This window comes from Eschrichtius robustus, chromosome 8 (genome assembly GCF_028021215.1).
Source record: "Eschrichtius robustus isolate mEscRob2 chromosome 8, mEscRob2.pri, whole genome shotgun sequence".
In the NCBI taxonomy this organism is placed as follows: Eukaryota; Metazoa; Chordata; class Mammalia; order Artiodactyla; family Eschrichtiidae; genus Eschrichtius; species Eschrichtius robustus.
In genome coordinates, this window is record NC_090831.1 from 55,220,401 (window position 1) to 55,236,476 (window position 16,076).

Consider the following 16,076-nt stretch of genomic DNA (forward strand, 5'->3'; position numbering starts at 1 on the left):
ACTGAGTGATGTTAGGATTTTTAATGGCGGCTTGGATGCTCTCCATCATTCCTGATTTTCAGCAATGTTACTACACCACCCTAAGCAAACATTATCTTAAACATCTGGGCCATGGGCTGATTACGGAAAAAGGAAAATGACAAACACCAGTTATGTCAATTAATTAAAACATAAAGCTTAAAGAGCCACCTAACAAGGATTCCGTAAATTAAAGAATAGTTAGTGGCAAGACGCGAATAAAGACACAGACCTACTAGAGAATGGACTTGAGGATATGGGGAGGGGGTGGGGTGAGATGTGACAGGGTAAGAGAGTGTCATGGACATATATACACTACCAAATGTCAAATAGATAGCTAGTGGGAAGCAGCCACATAGCACAGGGAGATCAGCTCGGTGCTTTGTGACCACCTAGAGGGGTGGGATGGGGAGGGTGGGAGGGAGGGAGATGCAAGAGGGAAGAGATATGGGAACATATTGTATGTGTATAACTGATTCACTTTGTTATAAAGCAGAAGCTAACACACCATTGTAAGGCAATTATACTTCAATAAAGATGTTTAAAAAAAAAAAAAAAAGAATAGTGCTGGTATTTACTAAACTCAGGTTATTTTTATAGTATAATCACTCAATCAGTGAAAGAACTTACAGCCCATGTAAAAAAGATGGAAACCAGCAGGACTTCACTAGCTTTGAAGACAGTATGCTCGGAGAATGCTGTTCAAATCCTTATATCTAGTTGGCTAGCCATTTAAAATCTGATTTCTGGGTTAAGTATGTGGAGCCCTTAATATTGGATTTGACTAAAACTGCAATAAATATCTATGGATTGATTGAACTGCAGAATACTTCACTAATTCATCTGGTTTCAATGCATGCTAAAATTTAATACCACATTCTAAGAACATGTAAATTAATAGGAACTGAAAAAAAACCCCAGCAAATTGATAGTACAAGCAATGAAGAACGCTGTGGAATTTAGCTTTACTCATGAAAGAAGAGAGACAGACCACAGAAAGCAAAAACAATGTATGTCAGAGCAGACTGCAATGCCAGTTCTCTGCGAGCCATCACAATACCCCTAACACTGAGGTAATGAAACTAGCAGGTGACAATGGTTATGAAAGCTATTTTAAGATAATCTGCTTTGCTCGATAAAGATCACCCCAAGTTACCTCTATAATTACACACTAGGGAACTTCAACTCCCTTGCCCTCTTTATAGAATTTATTACTTTCCTTCTTCAGCTATAGATAATATATCCATTAATTTTGAAGAAGAATCTCTCATTTGCTTTTCCTCCAATTTTGTTGTCTTTGGTTAGTAGCTGATAAACAATAAAGGGCACCCACCTCATTCTCCAAAACAGCTTTGAAATTTGAAGATTTACTAAACATAGACTTACCGGCGATTGAAATCGTCAATAATTTCACTATACCACCCACGCAACATATATCATTACTGACACTGGCTAACAAGGGTTTAAGAGTTGGAACATGTCCTGTAATAAATTTCTAGACAGTTAAAAATCACTATAATTTTATTCTAATGCATTATAGATTGCCTGTAATGTCATCCTGGCTGGGGTGACCCATTTCTAATTTTGAACAGCTGTTCAGCTCCGGAGCTACTTAATGATTAAATATAAATTGCCTGATTTATTAGTCTGAATGGTTGAGACTATAGCTTCCAGGTCAATGCTATATAGACAAAATCATCAGTCTTGGTGTTTTTCAGAAGTTAACTGTCTCCTGTTCTAGTCAGAAAGAATTTATCCTCAAAGGAAAAGGTCTGACATCTTCAATTAATCCTTTAAAAAAAAAAAATATATATATATATATACACACATATATGTATTTTTTTGGTTAGTTAACATTATTCAACCATTTTTTCCTCTCCTTTTCTAAATCATCATGAATAAATAAAGCCTTTGGAAGACATTGTTGTGTGTTAGATACAAGGTAAAGCCTGTTTTTACCTTGATAAAACTTTCAGACATTCCCTACTTCAAGTAAGTCTAATTCAACGGCACTTTTTCTTTTCCCCATGTACCTCATAAACCGTAAACCCTTCAAACTGCCTAGATCTTATCACTTTAAATGGAAGCGGGTACAAACTCCACTAGAAGCTGTGGAATTTCTTAAATGATCTAAGAAAAATGAGTCTTCAAAGGGCTCCAGAATGTTTTTTCAACACAGGAGGCTCCCAAAACTCACCCATTCATTCATTCAACAAATACATATTGGCACCTATGATGTGCCAGGGACCATTCTATATGCTTGGGATCAAGCAGTGCAGAAAACAAATGAAGTTCCTGCTCTTGAGAGCTTATATTTTAGTTAGGGAAAAAAGACCACAGAAAAGTGTATGTGTTCATACATGCACATATACAAGTGTGTGTCATGTGATCATAAGTGCTATCAAAAAGTAATAAAGCAGAGGAAGTGGAAAGAGCTACAGGTGTGTGTGTGTGTGTGTGTGTGGAGGGGGCAAGGTGTACGCTCTTTAACGTAGGGAGGTCAGGGAAAACCGTGTGATAAGGAGAACTTTTAGCAGACATCTGAAAGAAGTGTGGGAGCCACATGGAGGAAAAAGGCAAAGATTATGAGGGAGGAGAGTGACTTGCAGGGTGAGGAAGAGTGAAGATGGAGCAGGAGGGAAGGTGGCAGAGGCAAGGACAGAGGTATCCAGGAGCCAGATCACGGAGGGCCCTGTAGGCCACGTAAAACCTCTGGACTGTACTTTGAGTGAGACAATTAGTCACCCGGGAATTCTGAGAGAGTGGTAACATGAATGGACTTAATTTTTTAAAAAACATCACTCAGCTGCACAAAGGGGAGTGGACCTTGGGGGTGACGGTGGAGGCTACGGCGGTACTCCAGGGGAGAGAGGCTGGTGGCCTGGATCAGCGTGGCGAGGCGAAGGTGGTGAGAATGCTGGGATTCTGAATGAACTTTGAAGGTAGAGCCAGTCCAATATGCTGAAGGACTGGATATGGGTGTGAGAAAGAGAGCAAAAAGTCAAGGGTGATTTCAGAGCTTTGACCATAACAACTAGAAGAAAAGACTTGCGATTAATGAAACGGAATGGAGACAATAAATTTTGCAGCGTGAACCATGAGTTTATGTACAATAAACTATGAGCTTCAGAGGGATGATGGGTTTAAATTGGTAGCAAATTTAAATTAGATTTTTAAACGTCTACTCTATTTATAAGAAATAAGGCTATCACCCAGCCCCACCCATTGTACTTTACATTTCTCCCTTCTTTCTTTGTAAGAGAACTCGGATTCTGAAACGAGGGTTAATGTGTCCAGCCCCCTGGGATGAACTGTGATTGGCTAGGCTGATTATGATCACCCCATTTCCCAGTTTCCCTGCCTTCTTTGCAGCTAGGTGTGGTCACTCTAGTTCTGGCTAATAAAAGTTAAGTGCTTTAGTTAAGTTTGCTTAAGGGGTTGCGAGGAACACTTCAGTATTTTGTTATGAAAGGAGAAAAATCCAGCTGCTACAGATTCTTCTCTCTTGCCTGAATCTAAAGGCGTAGCACCCATCGGTGACCAGGCTGCAAAATGTGTGAGGGTGAACGGACACATGCTAAGTACGGAGCAGCAGAAGGCTGTAGAGAGATTAGGGGTCTGATCACTAAGTACCTGAATCAACACTGATAATGGTCTACCTCTGGAATTTTTTTTTTTTTTTTAAATTATTTATTTATTTTTGGCTGTGTTGGGTCTTCGTTTCTGTGCGAGGGCTTTCTCTCTAGTTGCGGCGAGTGGGGGCCACTCTTCATCGCGGTGCGCGGGCCTCTCACTATCGCGGCCTCTCCTGTTGCGGAGCACAGGCTCCAGACGCGCAGGCTCAGTAGTTGTGGCTCACGGGCCCAGTCGCTCCGCGGCATGTGGGATCCTCCCAGACCAGGGCTCGAACCCGTGTCCCCTGCATTGGCAGGCAGACTCTCAACCACTGTACCACAAGGGAAGCCCTGGAATTTTTTTAATATGTGAAAAACTCCCATTTGTTCAAGCCACTGTAAATCAACTTTTCTATCACCTTCAGCCAAATGCATTTTAAAAAAATTTTTCTTTTATTTATTTATTTTAACATCCTTATTGGAGTATAATTGCTTTACAATGGTACGTTAGTTTCTGCTTTATAACAAAGTGAATCAGCTCTACATATACATATATCCCCATATCCCCTCCCTCTTGCATCTCCCTCCCACCCTCCCTATCCCACCCCTCTAGGTGGTCACAAAGCACCAAGCTGATCTCCCTGTGCTACGCGGCTGCTTCCCACTAGCTATCTATTTTACTTTTGGTAGTGCATATATATCCATTCCACTCTCTCACTTCGTCCCAGCTTACCCTTCCCACTCCCCGTGTCCTCAAGTCGATTCTCCACATCTGTGTCTTTATTCCTGTCCTGCCCCTAGTTTCTTCAGAACCACTTTTTTTTTTTTTAAGATTCCATATATATGTGTTAGCATACAGTGTTTGTTTTTCTCTTCCTGACTTACTTCACTCTGTATGACAGACTCTAGGTCCATTCACCTCACTACAAATAACTCAATTTCATTTCTTTTTATGGCTGAGTAATATTCCATTATATATATGTGCCACATCTTCTTTATCCATTCATCTGTCAATGGACACTTAGGTTGCTTCCATGTCCTGGCTATTGTAAGTAGAGCTGCAATGAACATTGTGGTACATGTCTGTCTTTGAATTATGGTTTTCTCAGGGTATATGCCCAGTAGTGGGACTGCTGGGTCATATGGTAGTTCTACTTTTAGTTTTTTAAGGAACCTCCATACTGTTCTCCATAGTGGCTGTATGAATTTACATTCCCACCAACAGTGCAGGAGGGTTTCCTTTTCTCCACACCCTCTCCAGCATAAAAGGGGAAATCGACGGTAACACAATCATAGTAGGGGACTTTAACAACCCACTTTCACCAAGGGACAGATCATCCAAAATGAAAATCAATAAGGAAACACAAGCTTTAAATGATACATTAAACAAGATGGACTTAATTGATATTTATAGGACATTCCATCCAAAAACAACAGAATACACTTTCTTCTCAAGTGCTCGTGGAACATTCTCCAGGATAGATCATATCTCAGGTCACAAATCAAGCCCTGGTAAATTTAAGAAAATTGAAATCGTATCATGTATCTTTTCTGACCACAATGCTATGAGACTAGGTATCAATTACAGGAAAAAAATCTGTAAAAAATACAAACACACGGAGGCTACACAATACGCTATTAAATAACCAAGAGATCACTGAAGAAATCAAAGAGGAAATCAAAAACTACCTAGAAACAAATGACAATGAAAACATGATGACCCAAAACCTATGGGATGCAGCAGAAGCCGTTCTAAGAGGGTAGTTTATAGCAATACAATCCTACCTCAAGAAACAAGCAAAATCTCAAATAAACAACCTAACCTTACACCTAAAGCAATTAGAGAAAGAAGAACAAAAAAACCCCAAAGTTAGCAGAAGGAAAGAAATCATAAAGATGAGATCAGAAATAAATGAAAAAGAAATGAAGGAAACGATAGCAAAGATCAATAAAACTAAAAGCTGGTTCTTTGAGAAGATAAACAAGATTGATAAACCATTAGCCAGACTCATCAAGAAAAAGATGGAGAGGACTCAAATCAATAGAACTAGAAATGAAAAAGGAGAAGTAACAACTGACACTGCAGAAATACAAAGGATCATGAGAGATTACTACAAGCAACTCTATGCCAATAAAATGGACAATCTGGAAGAAATGGACAAATTCTTAGAAAAGCACAACCTTCCAAGACTGAACCAGGAAGAAAAAGAAAATATGAACAGACCAATCACACGCACTGAAATTGAGACTGTGATTAAAAATCTTCTAATAAACAAAAGCCCAGGACCAGATGGCTTCACAGGTGAATTCTATCAAACATTTAGAGAAGAGCTAACACGTATCCTTCACAAACTCTTCCAAAATATAGCAGAGGGAGGAACACTCCCCAACTCATTCTATGAGGCCATCATCACCCTGATACCAAAACCAGAGAAAGATGTCACAAAGAAAGAAAACTACAGGCCAATATCACTGATGAACATAGATCCTCAACAAAATACTAGTAAATGCGTTTCTAATAGTGCAGTTCTACATTTTTAGGTAGCACTTAAATAAAAAATAACAGTTTTATTGAGATTTAATTCACATATCATGAAATTCATCCTTTCAAGTATTCAACTGAGTGGTTTTTAATATATTCACAGATCCGTGCCATCATCCCTAGTAATTTTAGAATGTTTCCCTCACACAATAGAGAAACTCTATTCCCATTAGCAGTCACTCCCAAACTCCTGCCCCCTTGTCCAACCCCTGGCAACCACCAATCTTCTTTCTGTCTCTATAGATTTACCTATTCTGGCCATTTACTATACATGGAATCATAAAACATGTGGCCTTTTGTGTCTGCCTTCTTTTATTGAACATGATATTTCAAGGTTAATCCGTGTTGCAGCATGTATCAGTACTTCAATCCTTTTTATGGTCAAATACTATTCCACTGTCTGAATATATTAGACATGGGAGAGCAGAAAATCTGTGACTTACTGATGTCAAGGGCTATATGTTCTTCTACCACTCATGTTCAAAGAGGAGAAAGTTAATGAGAATTATTTTTAAAATCTTTATTTAATGGAATAACTATTAGCATTAGCATATCAGTCACCTGTAAAAAGATGTCAAAGAAAACCAATAAACCAAGCAGGCTTAGCTTGAGGTAACGTTTTATTGGTAGAACTCAATTGCAAATGTGTACTAAAAGATTCAGACCTGTGTTATCTAACAGCTGCCCTGAGTTTATAACAGATCTTAGGAAAACCACTGAGTCCATGGCTATACACTGAAAAATACACAGAATCCATCACTTATTCCTTTCAGTAAGTTAGAACTACAGTGTGAATGATGATTATTCCCCTTCACTGTTGATTCCATGTTTAGTTAGACCTTACAGACCACAAATAAAGATCCCCCAAAAAATCCCCCAAAGCTGATTCTGAATATTTCAGTTAGAATTTTGGAAGAAAAGGTTAACTTGCCTCAAGTTCCTTGACAAGTCTGTTAGCCAGTTCGATAGTTTTGTTGGTTTGGTTCACCTCTTCTTGACACCGGACTTTCTCGGCTATTGCTTTTTCAAATGAAGCTGTGAGTCTGCTCAGATTTCGATCCAAATCCTAAAACAAGAGTCAAAATTAACTCGTGAGCCATTTGTAGATAAAGTGCAAACATTACAATCATCTTGAAACACCTACTACCTGAAGGTAAATGAAACGAGCCTCTTTCCCTCCTTTGACCTCTGCCCCTGAGCACACACACATTAGGGAAGAAATGTATCAGGGCCACCAGGCAGTTTTCTCGCCTTCCTCCCGCACTGGGCAGAATGTAGAGAGCGACCAGGGTGAGTGGATGTGCCCTGCTGACTCAAGCACACCCTGCGTGCCCTGTCCCCTCTCTCGTGCCTACACCTCACCCTCTGTCTTTATTAGGGATGAGGGGCATCTTCTGGTTCTCCACCTACTGACTCTCATTCCACTTCTCAGTGGTCTGTAACTCAGGCAACAGAGAGCCCCTTTAGACCTCAGCAACCTGACCTGGCTTGGCCAACCAGATTTTCTCTTCTGGAAACTTGGGACTGAAACAGAGGTATGCCACTGTCTTTAGCATCTTAAGACCCAGGAAGATGTGTACGTTTTGGAGGGCTTCATTTAGAGAGGGACCACCTTCCACCAGGGGCACGGGAAAGCAGGGGAAACCATACCAGAGAACGAGAGAGAATGAAAAGACAGCACAGTGAGAAGTCACACAGCCCTAAACACGTTCACAGCAGCTCCCCGTTTCCTGGATCTCATGCCTCCTGAGACCTAGTCATACGCTTTTTTCCCTCAGAGTTCCATGCGCCATCCTGGTCTCCTTTTTGGCTTAAGGTTTGCTATGCGGGTTTCTATTATGTATAGCCAAAAAAGCCTTGACTAAGTTATCAAGTACTTAGGAGACTCCTTACTGTATCATCTTGCTACCTGCAAGTTCTAACAACCCTAAGTAAGATTTATAACATTGTTTTTGTAAATACATGCAAAATTCCAAGAGACTTTAATAAGTAAACTTGTAGAACATACCATATTTATAATTTAGAGACTGCCGCTATTTGTCAATGACCCAATTATTACATTATTATTTAATTTATATCATTAAAGTAGTACCTCTTTAAAAAAAAGAAAAAAGTATACGTCATATTTAAGATTTACAGGCGAAATAGGCCAAATTTATGAGAAATGGAGGAGATATTACACATCAACGGTTAGAAGTCAGATAAAAATAAATAATACCTGGAGGTATATTTTAGGTTATTAAAAGTACTTGTGGTTCTATAAAACACAGAAGCTCATGTAAACTCTGGTATCAGACACCCAAGTTCGTATTTGGACTCTGCTATCAGCTAAGCAGCCTCAAGGTGGGCTGTCTACTTAAGCTCTCTATGCCTCACTTTCATCATCTAAAAAATGGAAACAATAAAGTTACCCAATTCATAGGGTTGACCTAAATATACATAGAACTAAGGTATAAACTGTTATACTGGTTCCTTTTGTAAAGTTGAAGGGGAGCTGGGTCTTGGGAGACCACAGGCTCTTGCACTTGTTTCTCTGCCTCTTGTGAAGAGGCACTGACAGCTCTTGTTCCGCACTATCTTCCGCAAGATGTTTGCACAGCAAATAGGCTTAGGAAACAGAGACAGTGTTTCTTTCAGGGCAGAGGACAGATTTGCTTCCTGACCAGAACACTAAAGAGATGTTTCCCTGAGGGGCAAAGGACTCGCTGCCTTCTTTATATGGGGCGTTTTCTAAGCTTGGGATTTCTCAGCTGTGACACAAACCCACTGTGAACAGCCTCAGCTGGTCCACTGTGTGTCACTCCCACGGGAAGTGGCAGACAAGGGAGCTGAGGCACGCACGTCTGTCACGGGCTGTGGGTCACAAAGTCCTCTGCTCTCTGACCCACGCGTCCCGTGTCTCACGTCTTCTGCCAGCATCTATGAAACTGTGGCAGGTGACCTGGCAGCCTGTGAGTAGGGTAAAATCTTGGTCCCTTCACAGTTCCTGACGGGCCCTGGCGTTTCAGGTTCTAGAAGTAAATGGAGTGAGGAAGGAGGGGCTTAGCCCGAACACCTGAGCCCACCAGACACCCTAAAAACCAGTGTTCTCCAACTTAAGTGTGCACCAGAACCACCTGGAGGGTTTGATCAAACCCAGATTCCTGGCCTCCCTGCCAGAGTTCCTCATTCAGTGTGTCTGAGCTGGGTCTGAGAGTCTGTATTTCTAACAAGTTCCCAGGCAACACTGATGCTGCTAGTGGTCGAGAGAACATGCTTTGAGAAGCACTACCCTAAAGAGACCGAATTTGGACTTTTTCATGGCCATTCTTAGGCGCTGTATGTTTGAAAGACAAGATGGCCTTTCCTCCCCACCAGCTCAGCAGTTTGTTTTTTTCTCCTCAACCTTCAATATGAGGCCATCTTTTAGTCTGAAACTAGAGATAAAGACTTGAAAGAACAAAAACAAAGAGACTAATACTGGTTAACGAATGAATTTCCATCACAGCATAAATGCTGAGAGACACAACCCTGCTTTTCTAGGTGAGACGGCAACCGGAGGCATAAGACGAGAAGGAGGGAAATCCCATGAGGGGGGAGAAAAGAGAGGCTGAAGGAGATGAAAGCAAAGCTAGCAAAAAATATCATTTCACCTGGGCTCAAACCTTGATTTGACTGTGTACCAACAGATAGAATCTATGCAGAGTTTGTCGTGGACTTTGGCATGACCAGTCTTCATAGAGAATTTTTTTTTTTTCTTTTTTTTTACTTCAGGGTGTAGTGTATTTCCTACAAAGGGCATTCTCCTAGACAACCACAATATAACCATCAAAACCAGGACATGAACACTGACACATTACTACCATCTAACTGAACATTGGAGGGAAATGCAGCCAGAGATTCTGTTGCATTAATAACTACTCTCTGGAAACCCATTCTTGGAAGGGGGATGGAAGGGACCCATCTACACAAAGACATTGCTATTGTTACTCTGTCTTCTTTTCTCTGTGTCTGCAAACTTATTTTGCAGCTGATTGATATAAGAACCTCTGCTTCTACTGTTGGTCTTTGAAATCAACGGAGGTGAGCAGTTCTTTTCAGCTCGTTGCAGGCTGTGTCCAAAAGATGACTAGTTCCACAACCACAGAAAGTCTGAACTTTAAGAACCACACATGAGCACTCTCATCGCTTTTCCATGAACATTAACTTGCTTCTAATATTTACATAAAGCCATTAATAACAGATGACAACATTTTTCTAAAGGTCTTAGTCAAGATAACAGTGAGAGCTTTGACCAATGAATGAAGCTAAATTTAATAAAATTGATATGTTTCTCCTAAATTTGTCTAAGTCAGCTGTCGTCGTTGTTGACAGTAGTGGCCCCAGACATAATCAGGCCAAGTTCAAGTCCTGTTCTATAAGAAGCTGGGCTTGGCTGCCTGGCCACTGTGAGCACCAGAGGCCAGGTGCAGTGATGGCGGACTTCACCTGCTCAGAGACCCGTGGCAGGATTTCCTCCAAGATGGGAGCATTCTCCTTCAGGTCTGCCCTCAGCTCCCATTGCCCCTTATTCTTCGCACTCCCATTGGACAACCTCTCTACACACATGATCTTCACACCAACGACTCCCAAAATCTATGTTGCTGAGCCAGGCTTCTCTTTCAAACTCTAGTTCTGACCCCGAACATCTTCACTTGGGTTTTCTACACAAAGAGAGTGGGAATGAACATTTATGAAGCGTCGACTGTGTACGGCACACTGAATGGCATCTCGATACACCAGAATTTATAGGTGGGAAGCAACAGGAACCACCTCCAGCTAATTTAGGCTGAAGGGAATTTCGTCAAAATGGGGGAGCTCTTCCAAGGAAGGGGAAGGCAGAGAAGCACACATAGGCTCCCGGAGCTCCAGAGAGACTTGGGAATAGCAACTATGGGAAAGTTTCAACTGGACACTGTCTCTACAATGCATGAGCTCTGTTTTCAGTTTTATTCTTTGGCTGATGATTCAAATTCTAGAGCCTGGGGGAGGGGGGGCAGGCGGGGGATCAAATCGGCAAAACTTGGACCACATATCTAGTCATCAGCCATGACAGGAAAAGGTACCCTTGGTCAAAGTCCTGCCTGAGTGTATCCAAAGAGGAAAGATAATTCCCCAGAGATAAACCAGGCTGTTATCACCCAAAGTAGGTAGACTGGTTTCTGGGGAGCCAAAAATCACAAATGCCCACCTTGAGAGTTAGCGGTTATTATCACTATGTTACAGTTAAGAAACTGAAGCTCTCAGGATTTCCCTAAGTTGCCAGGGTTACACAACCTTATCACTCTGACTGCATTACTGCATGCTACCTTGTCAGGCACTCCAACTCATCATCTCTATTCTGTACGCCTCCCCCTCCCTCTCTATCCTGTCAGCAGCCTTGAATCTATCTCACCATCTCCATTGTGGTTGCTCCTGCCTTAGCTGAGGCCCTAACAGGACCCACTGCAGTGCTTCTAACTTGTCTTTCTGCAGCTAGACCCCCTCCCTCCAGCTTCCATTCAGTCGACGAAAAGTGAGTCATTAACGTACTAAAATCTTTCCAACGCCCAATACTACAGGTCAGATAAAATTTAAATTCTGCAGCACGAAAGGCAGAGAAGGCTTTTGCTCACATTTTGCTTTTGCTCACCATTACTTCCTGCTATTCCTAACCTTCCCCCAAACACCCATCTTCGGGATCTGGCCTACTAGGACTCGTCGAGTCTACCAACTGCTTCTTCCCTCTTTTTTTTCATTCTTTAGCAGGAACACCTTTCCTGATCTAGTTATCCTGGTGACTTGCAAGTAATTTTCACAGCTCATGTCAAGTACACCTTCATTATAAAACTTTCTCTAATTTCTCTGGGCTCTTTTTTGGCACTCCTACTGCATTCTAGATATAGTCACATATATACTTATAACACTGGACTGCAATGACTGGTTATATATTTGTAAAAATAGTCATGGTGATAATATTTGTAGTTAGTGTTTTCTAAGCACTTACTATATGCCAGGCACCATGCGAAATTCTCAAAATGAATTCATACTGATTACTAAATTCTCAATATGAATTCATATTGATTACTAAATTCTCAATATGAACTATTGTCATTTTATCCTCACGATCCTAAGAAGTGGATGCTATTATAATACCTCCTTCACAGTTGAGAAAAAAGAGGCTCAGAGAGGTTAACTAACTTGTGCAGGGCAAAATAGTAAATACTGGAGCCTGGATATAAACCCAGGCACTTTGGTTCCAGAATCCTTGCTTTTTAATCACTGTGGGCTACACTCTTTCTACTACCAGACCATGAAAGTTTCTTAAGTGCAGAAACCATCAAAGTTCCCACTTTTCCAGCTCAGTGTCCAGCATACAGCAGATAAGGAATATGTACTGAAGGAGAATATAAATGAATACATCCATGAGAGGTCAAATTCCTTCCTGTTTGGTAGGTCTCAGAGGTGGTCCTCTCTGAAAGGGGGATCCTAAGGCGGGGAGGGGTTCCATGTCTTGGGAACTTCTTCAGTGTTAGAGTCTGCACTTACCGCCAGCTTTTTCCTGATAGCCTCTAGTTTTTCAGTAGCTGCAGCCAGTTCTAAGTTTGCTTGGGCTAATGCTTGCCGTTTGGGCTCCACATCACAGTAGACCTGAAAAGCCACGTGGGGGTTATTTCACGAGGTAATAAAGATGGCAAAGACAAGTAATCATTCAGTCTTACATTTGCTGGAAGCTTTACAATTAAAATCTCTATGTGACCTAGAAATTTGGTGTTTATTCTTAGCCATGGTACTACCTAATGGCAGAACAAAAATCTACACAGCCTTCCAAGTCCTCCAAGCTTTCTATTGTTTACTCATTTATTCTGGACATTAGAGTTACAAGCACTTGCATAAAATGCTATACACGTCAAATACCATTAAGATACTAAAATTAGTTTTTCATAAAATTTGGAGATAATCCTCATATCATCAGCAATTGTAGTGTATAGGAACTACACCTGAAGGTGGGATCAGGTCTAGCCTTTAAGGCAGAAAAGCTGTGTAGAGAAATTCTCTGAACCCAGAAAGGAATGTGGGAGATGTCCTCACCCAGTATTAACCACACTTTCTTTTCTAAGTTCCTGGCCACCTTAAGTGTTATTTGAATGAGTGGTTTAAGCATTTGAGTGGATCAATTATTCTCCTGTTGGGGAGAGAGAAAGGAAATTAAACTTTATTTCCTATTTTATAGCAAAATGACACAGAACACAGCCACGATCTAGCTCTGGGCTCATCTTTTCACCTAGGGTGTGAGGCCAGCACAGTGGTCAGGAGTGTCATTACGGAGAGAGGCTGCCCATCAGCTGTGATCTGTCTGCAATCTTGCCTGATGCAGGCTTCCACTAAAGAGAGGGAGAGACTGACAGGGTCCTATTCCTGTGGGTCTCCCGTGTAAAGGACATAATCCAATTTTCTGAAAATCATTCTGGGAATGACACTGGCATTTCCTCAGCAATTCCATCTTTGAGTATAACACACAAACTTCCAAGACAAAAATGAGACAGTTCCTCCCAGTGGAGGTCCATGTACTGTTCCCTTTTTACATCTAGTCCTTTGCAAAGTTCTTGGGACATAACTGACGGGCAAGTATTTGATAAATAAATGACTAAGGAAAATGATTACCTATCTCTATACTGCCCGAAAGTACAAACCTTAGATTAGACCGTATACCATCAAAAATGCATTTGTCATTAAAACACTAAAGCCCCCAAAAGGTTATTTCCTCATCTCATTAAGATAACTGTTAGCTGGTGTAAATTTTTCCTTTGAGAGCAGGGATGAACTTTAATTAAACATGAATTTAGACTGGCAGTCGTTTCAAGTCAACAACTGAAATATTTTAATTTAACTGAATGTAATTAATCTACCCAACATGCTTTTATCTAATCAAATCAAATTAATTGCTGCTATTTGATCTAAAGAAGCTACTCACTCGGGCTTCCCTGGTGGTGCAATGGTTAAGAATCTGCCTGCCAAGGCAGGGGACACGGGTTCGAACCCTGGTCCGGGAAGGTCCCAAATGCCACGGAACAACTAAGCCCGTGGGCCACAACTACTGAGCCTGCGCTCTACAGCCCACGAGCCACAGCTACTGAGCCCGCGTGCCATAACTACTGAAGTCCACGGGCCTAGAGCCCGTGCTCCACAGCAAGAGAAGCCACCGCAATGAGAGGCCCATGCACCGCAACGAAGAGTAGCCCCTCACCGTAATTAAAGAAAGCTTGCATGCAGCAACAAAGCCCCAACGCAGCCAAAAATAAAATCAATCAATTAATTAATTTTTTAAAAAGCTACTCACTCTACCCTAAAAAAAGATAGTTTCCAACATTTAAAATATTCTCCTGTAGAGAATTCTGTTTAATCTGACACCTTCATATCTCATTCTTAGAACTTTATCTTATTCAGATAATATTAAATTATTTTACATTTTTTGCTGGCCTAGAAATTAATATATGTACAGCCCTTCCTGAATAACACCCGTAAACCACCTGATCACAACTGATATACCTCATAGAACTTAATGATGTTGATGACCCAGGCACAGAGACCAGCTGCTGCAAAAGATTTGGTCCGAATCAGGTTTGGGTTGAACTCTGGGTCTTTCAAATACTGTTCATTCACCACTTTTAGACAGTTCTCTGGAATGTGCTCTTTGTCATAGTTAATTAACGCTTGCAAAAAATCATCCACCTGCAAGGCAAAAAGAATTATTGCAATGAGCCATTTGGGCTGCAGAGAAAATTCCAAGATCAAAAGTTAAAATCAGCTTTTAGGACTCACATTACAAAGGCAAAATTGGCAAGCTCCATTTATCCCACTGTTTGACTTTTTCAGTCTTTAGAGTATAAAGTTAGAATTAGCAATGGACACTTTTAAAATCCCTTCTATCCCAGGGTAAAATATTCAGTCCCTGCACAGGAGGCATTCACATTTTGAAGAAAAGAAAGGCAGAAAAGAAAAAGGAAAACACATACCTCAAAATCCCTTTACTTTACCTTCTTGTACATTAGTAACATTTTTCCAGCATAAGAAATCCATGTAATTTTCTCCCTCCTACACTTAACTGCTTTCATAATTTTGAAAATAATTGGCAACCTTCCGACGGCTGCTGGTGTTGACTTAGGTGTGCTACAACCCTACGCTAATCTACAACTTGGCAAACAAAAATTCTAAGTGTAGAGAACATACAGCAGATTACACTTAGCAAATACGAAGATGATTTTTTTTTTTTTTTAACAGTTGGGAATGTTATAGCTTTCCTCTTTTCTCCTCAAATTGTACGTTTTTTAAAACATTTATTTTTTTGAAGTATAGTTGATTTACAATGTTGTGTTAATTTCTGCTGAACAGCAAAGTGATTCAGTTATACATATATACACATTCTTTTCCATTTTCCTTTATCACAGGACATGGAATATAGTTCCCTGTGCTATACACTAGGACTCTGTTGTTTATCCATTCTATATATATAATAATTATTATCTGCTAATCCCAAACTCCCACTCCATCCTTCCCCCACCCCTGCTGTCAAGTATAACCACAGAACTGAACAGAGAAATTGTTGGGATTTTCATGTTGCCGGGCTGCCTGATACCTTTCCCATGAAGACTTTAGCTGCTTTCCAACTCCGGTCTTTTGGCACTCTGCCCCGGGGAGCCAGAAGGACCATCACGGCTGCAGTAACGTTGCTAACTGCATTTGGAGGGCTGGGAAAGGCTTTCAGCTCAGTGAGATTGACCTGAAGAAAAGCACACACACTCTCAAGACCAGGAGAGGTCTGGTTTCTCAAGACCAGCTGTTAGGTCTTCAAGCTGGTCTTCAGTGGCTGGTCTTTTCCACCCTCTCCTTTTCACACCAGTCTC

The 16,076-nt window shown here is 41.0% G+C and overlaps 1 protein-coding gene across 1 annotated transcript in view; it reads right to left on the reverse strand.

Moving 5' to 3' along the window:
• The window catches only part of DNAH11 (dynein axonemal heavy chain 11), a 324,223-nt gene that overhangs the window by 86,272 nt on the left and 221,875 nt on the right, over nt 1-16,076 (reverse strand). Inside the window, exons 59-62 of the mRNA XM_068550514.1 lie at nt 15,809-15,952; nt 14,722-14,904; nt 12,721-12,822; nt 7,106-7,240 (exon numbers count right to left, since the gene is read on the reverse strand). Of these exons, the coding sequence (XP_068406615.1) occupies nt 7,106-7,240; nt 12,721-12,822; nt 14,722-14,904; nt 15,809-15,952 (564 nt within the window). The remainder of the gene's footprint in view (nt 1-7,105; nt 7,241-12,720; nt 12,823-14,721; nt 14,905-15,808; nt 15,953-16,076) is intronic.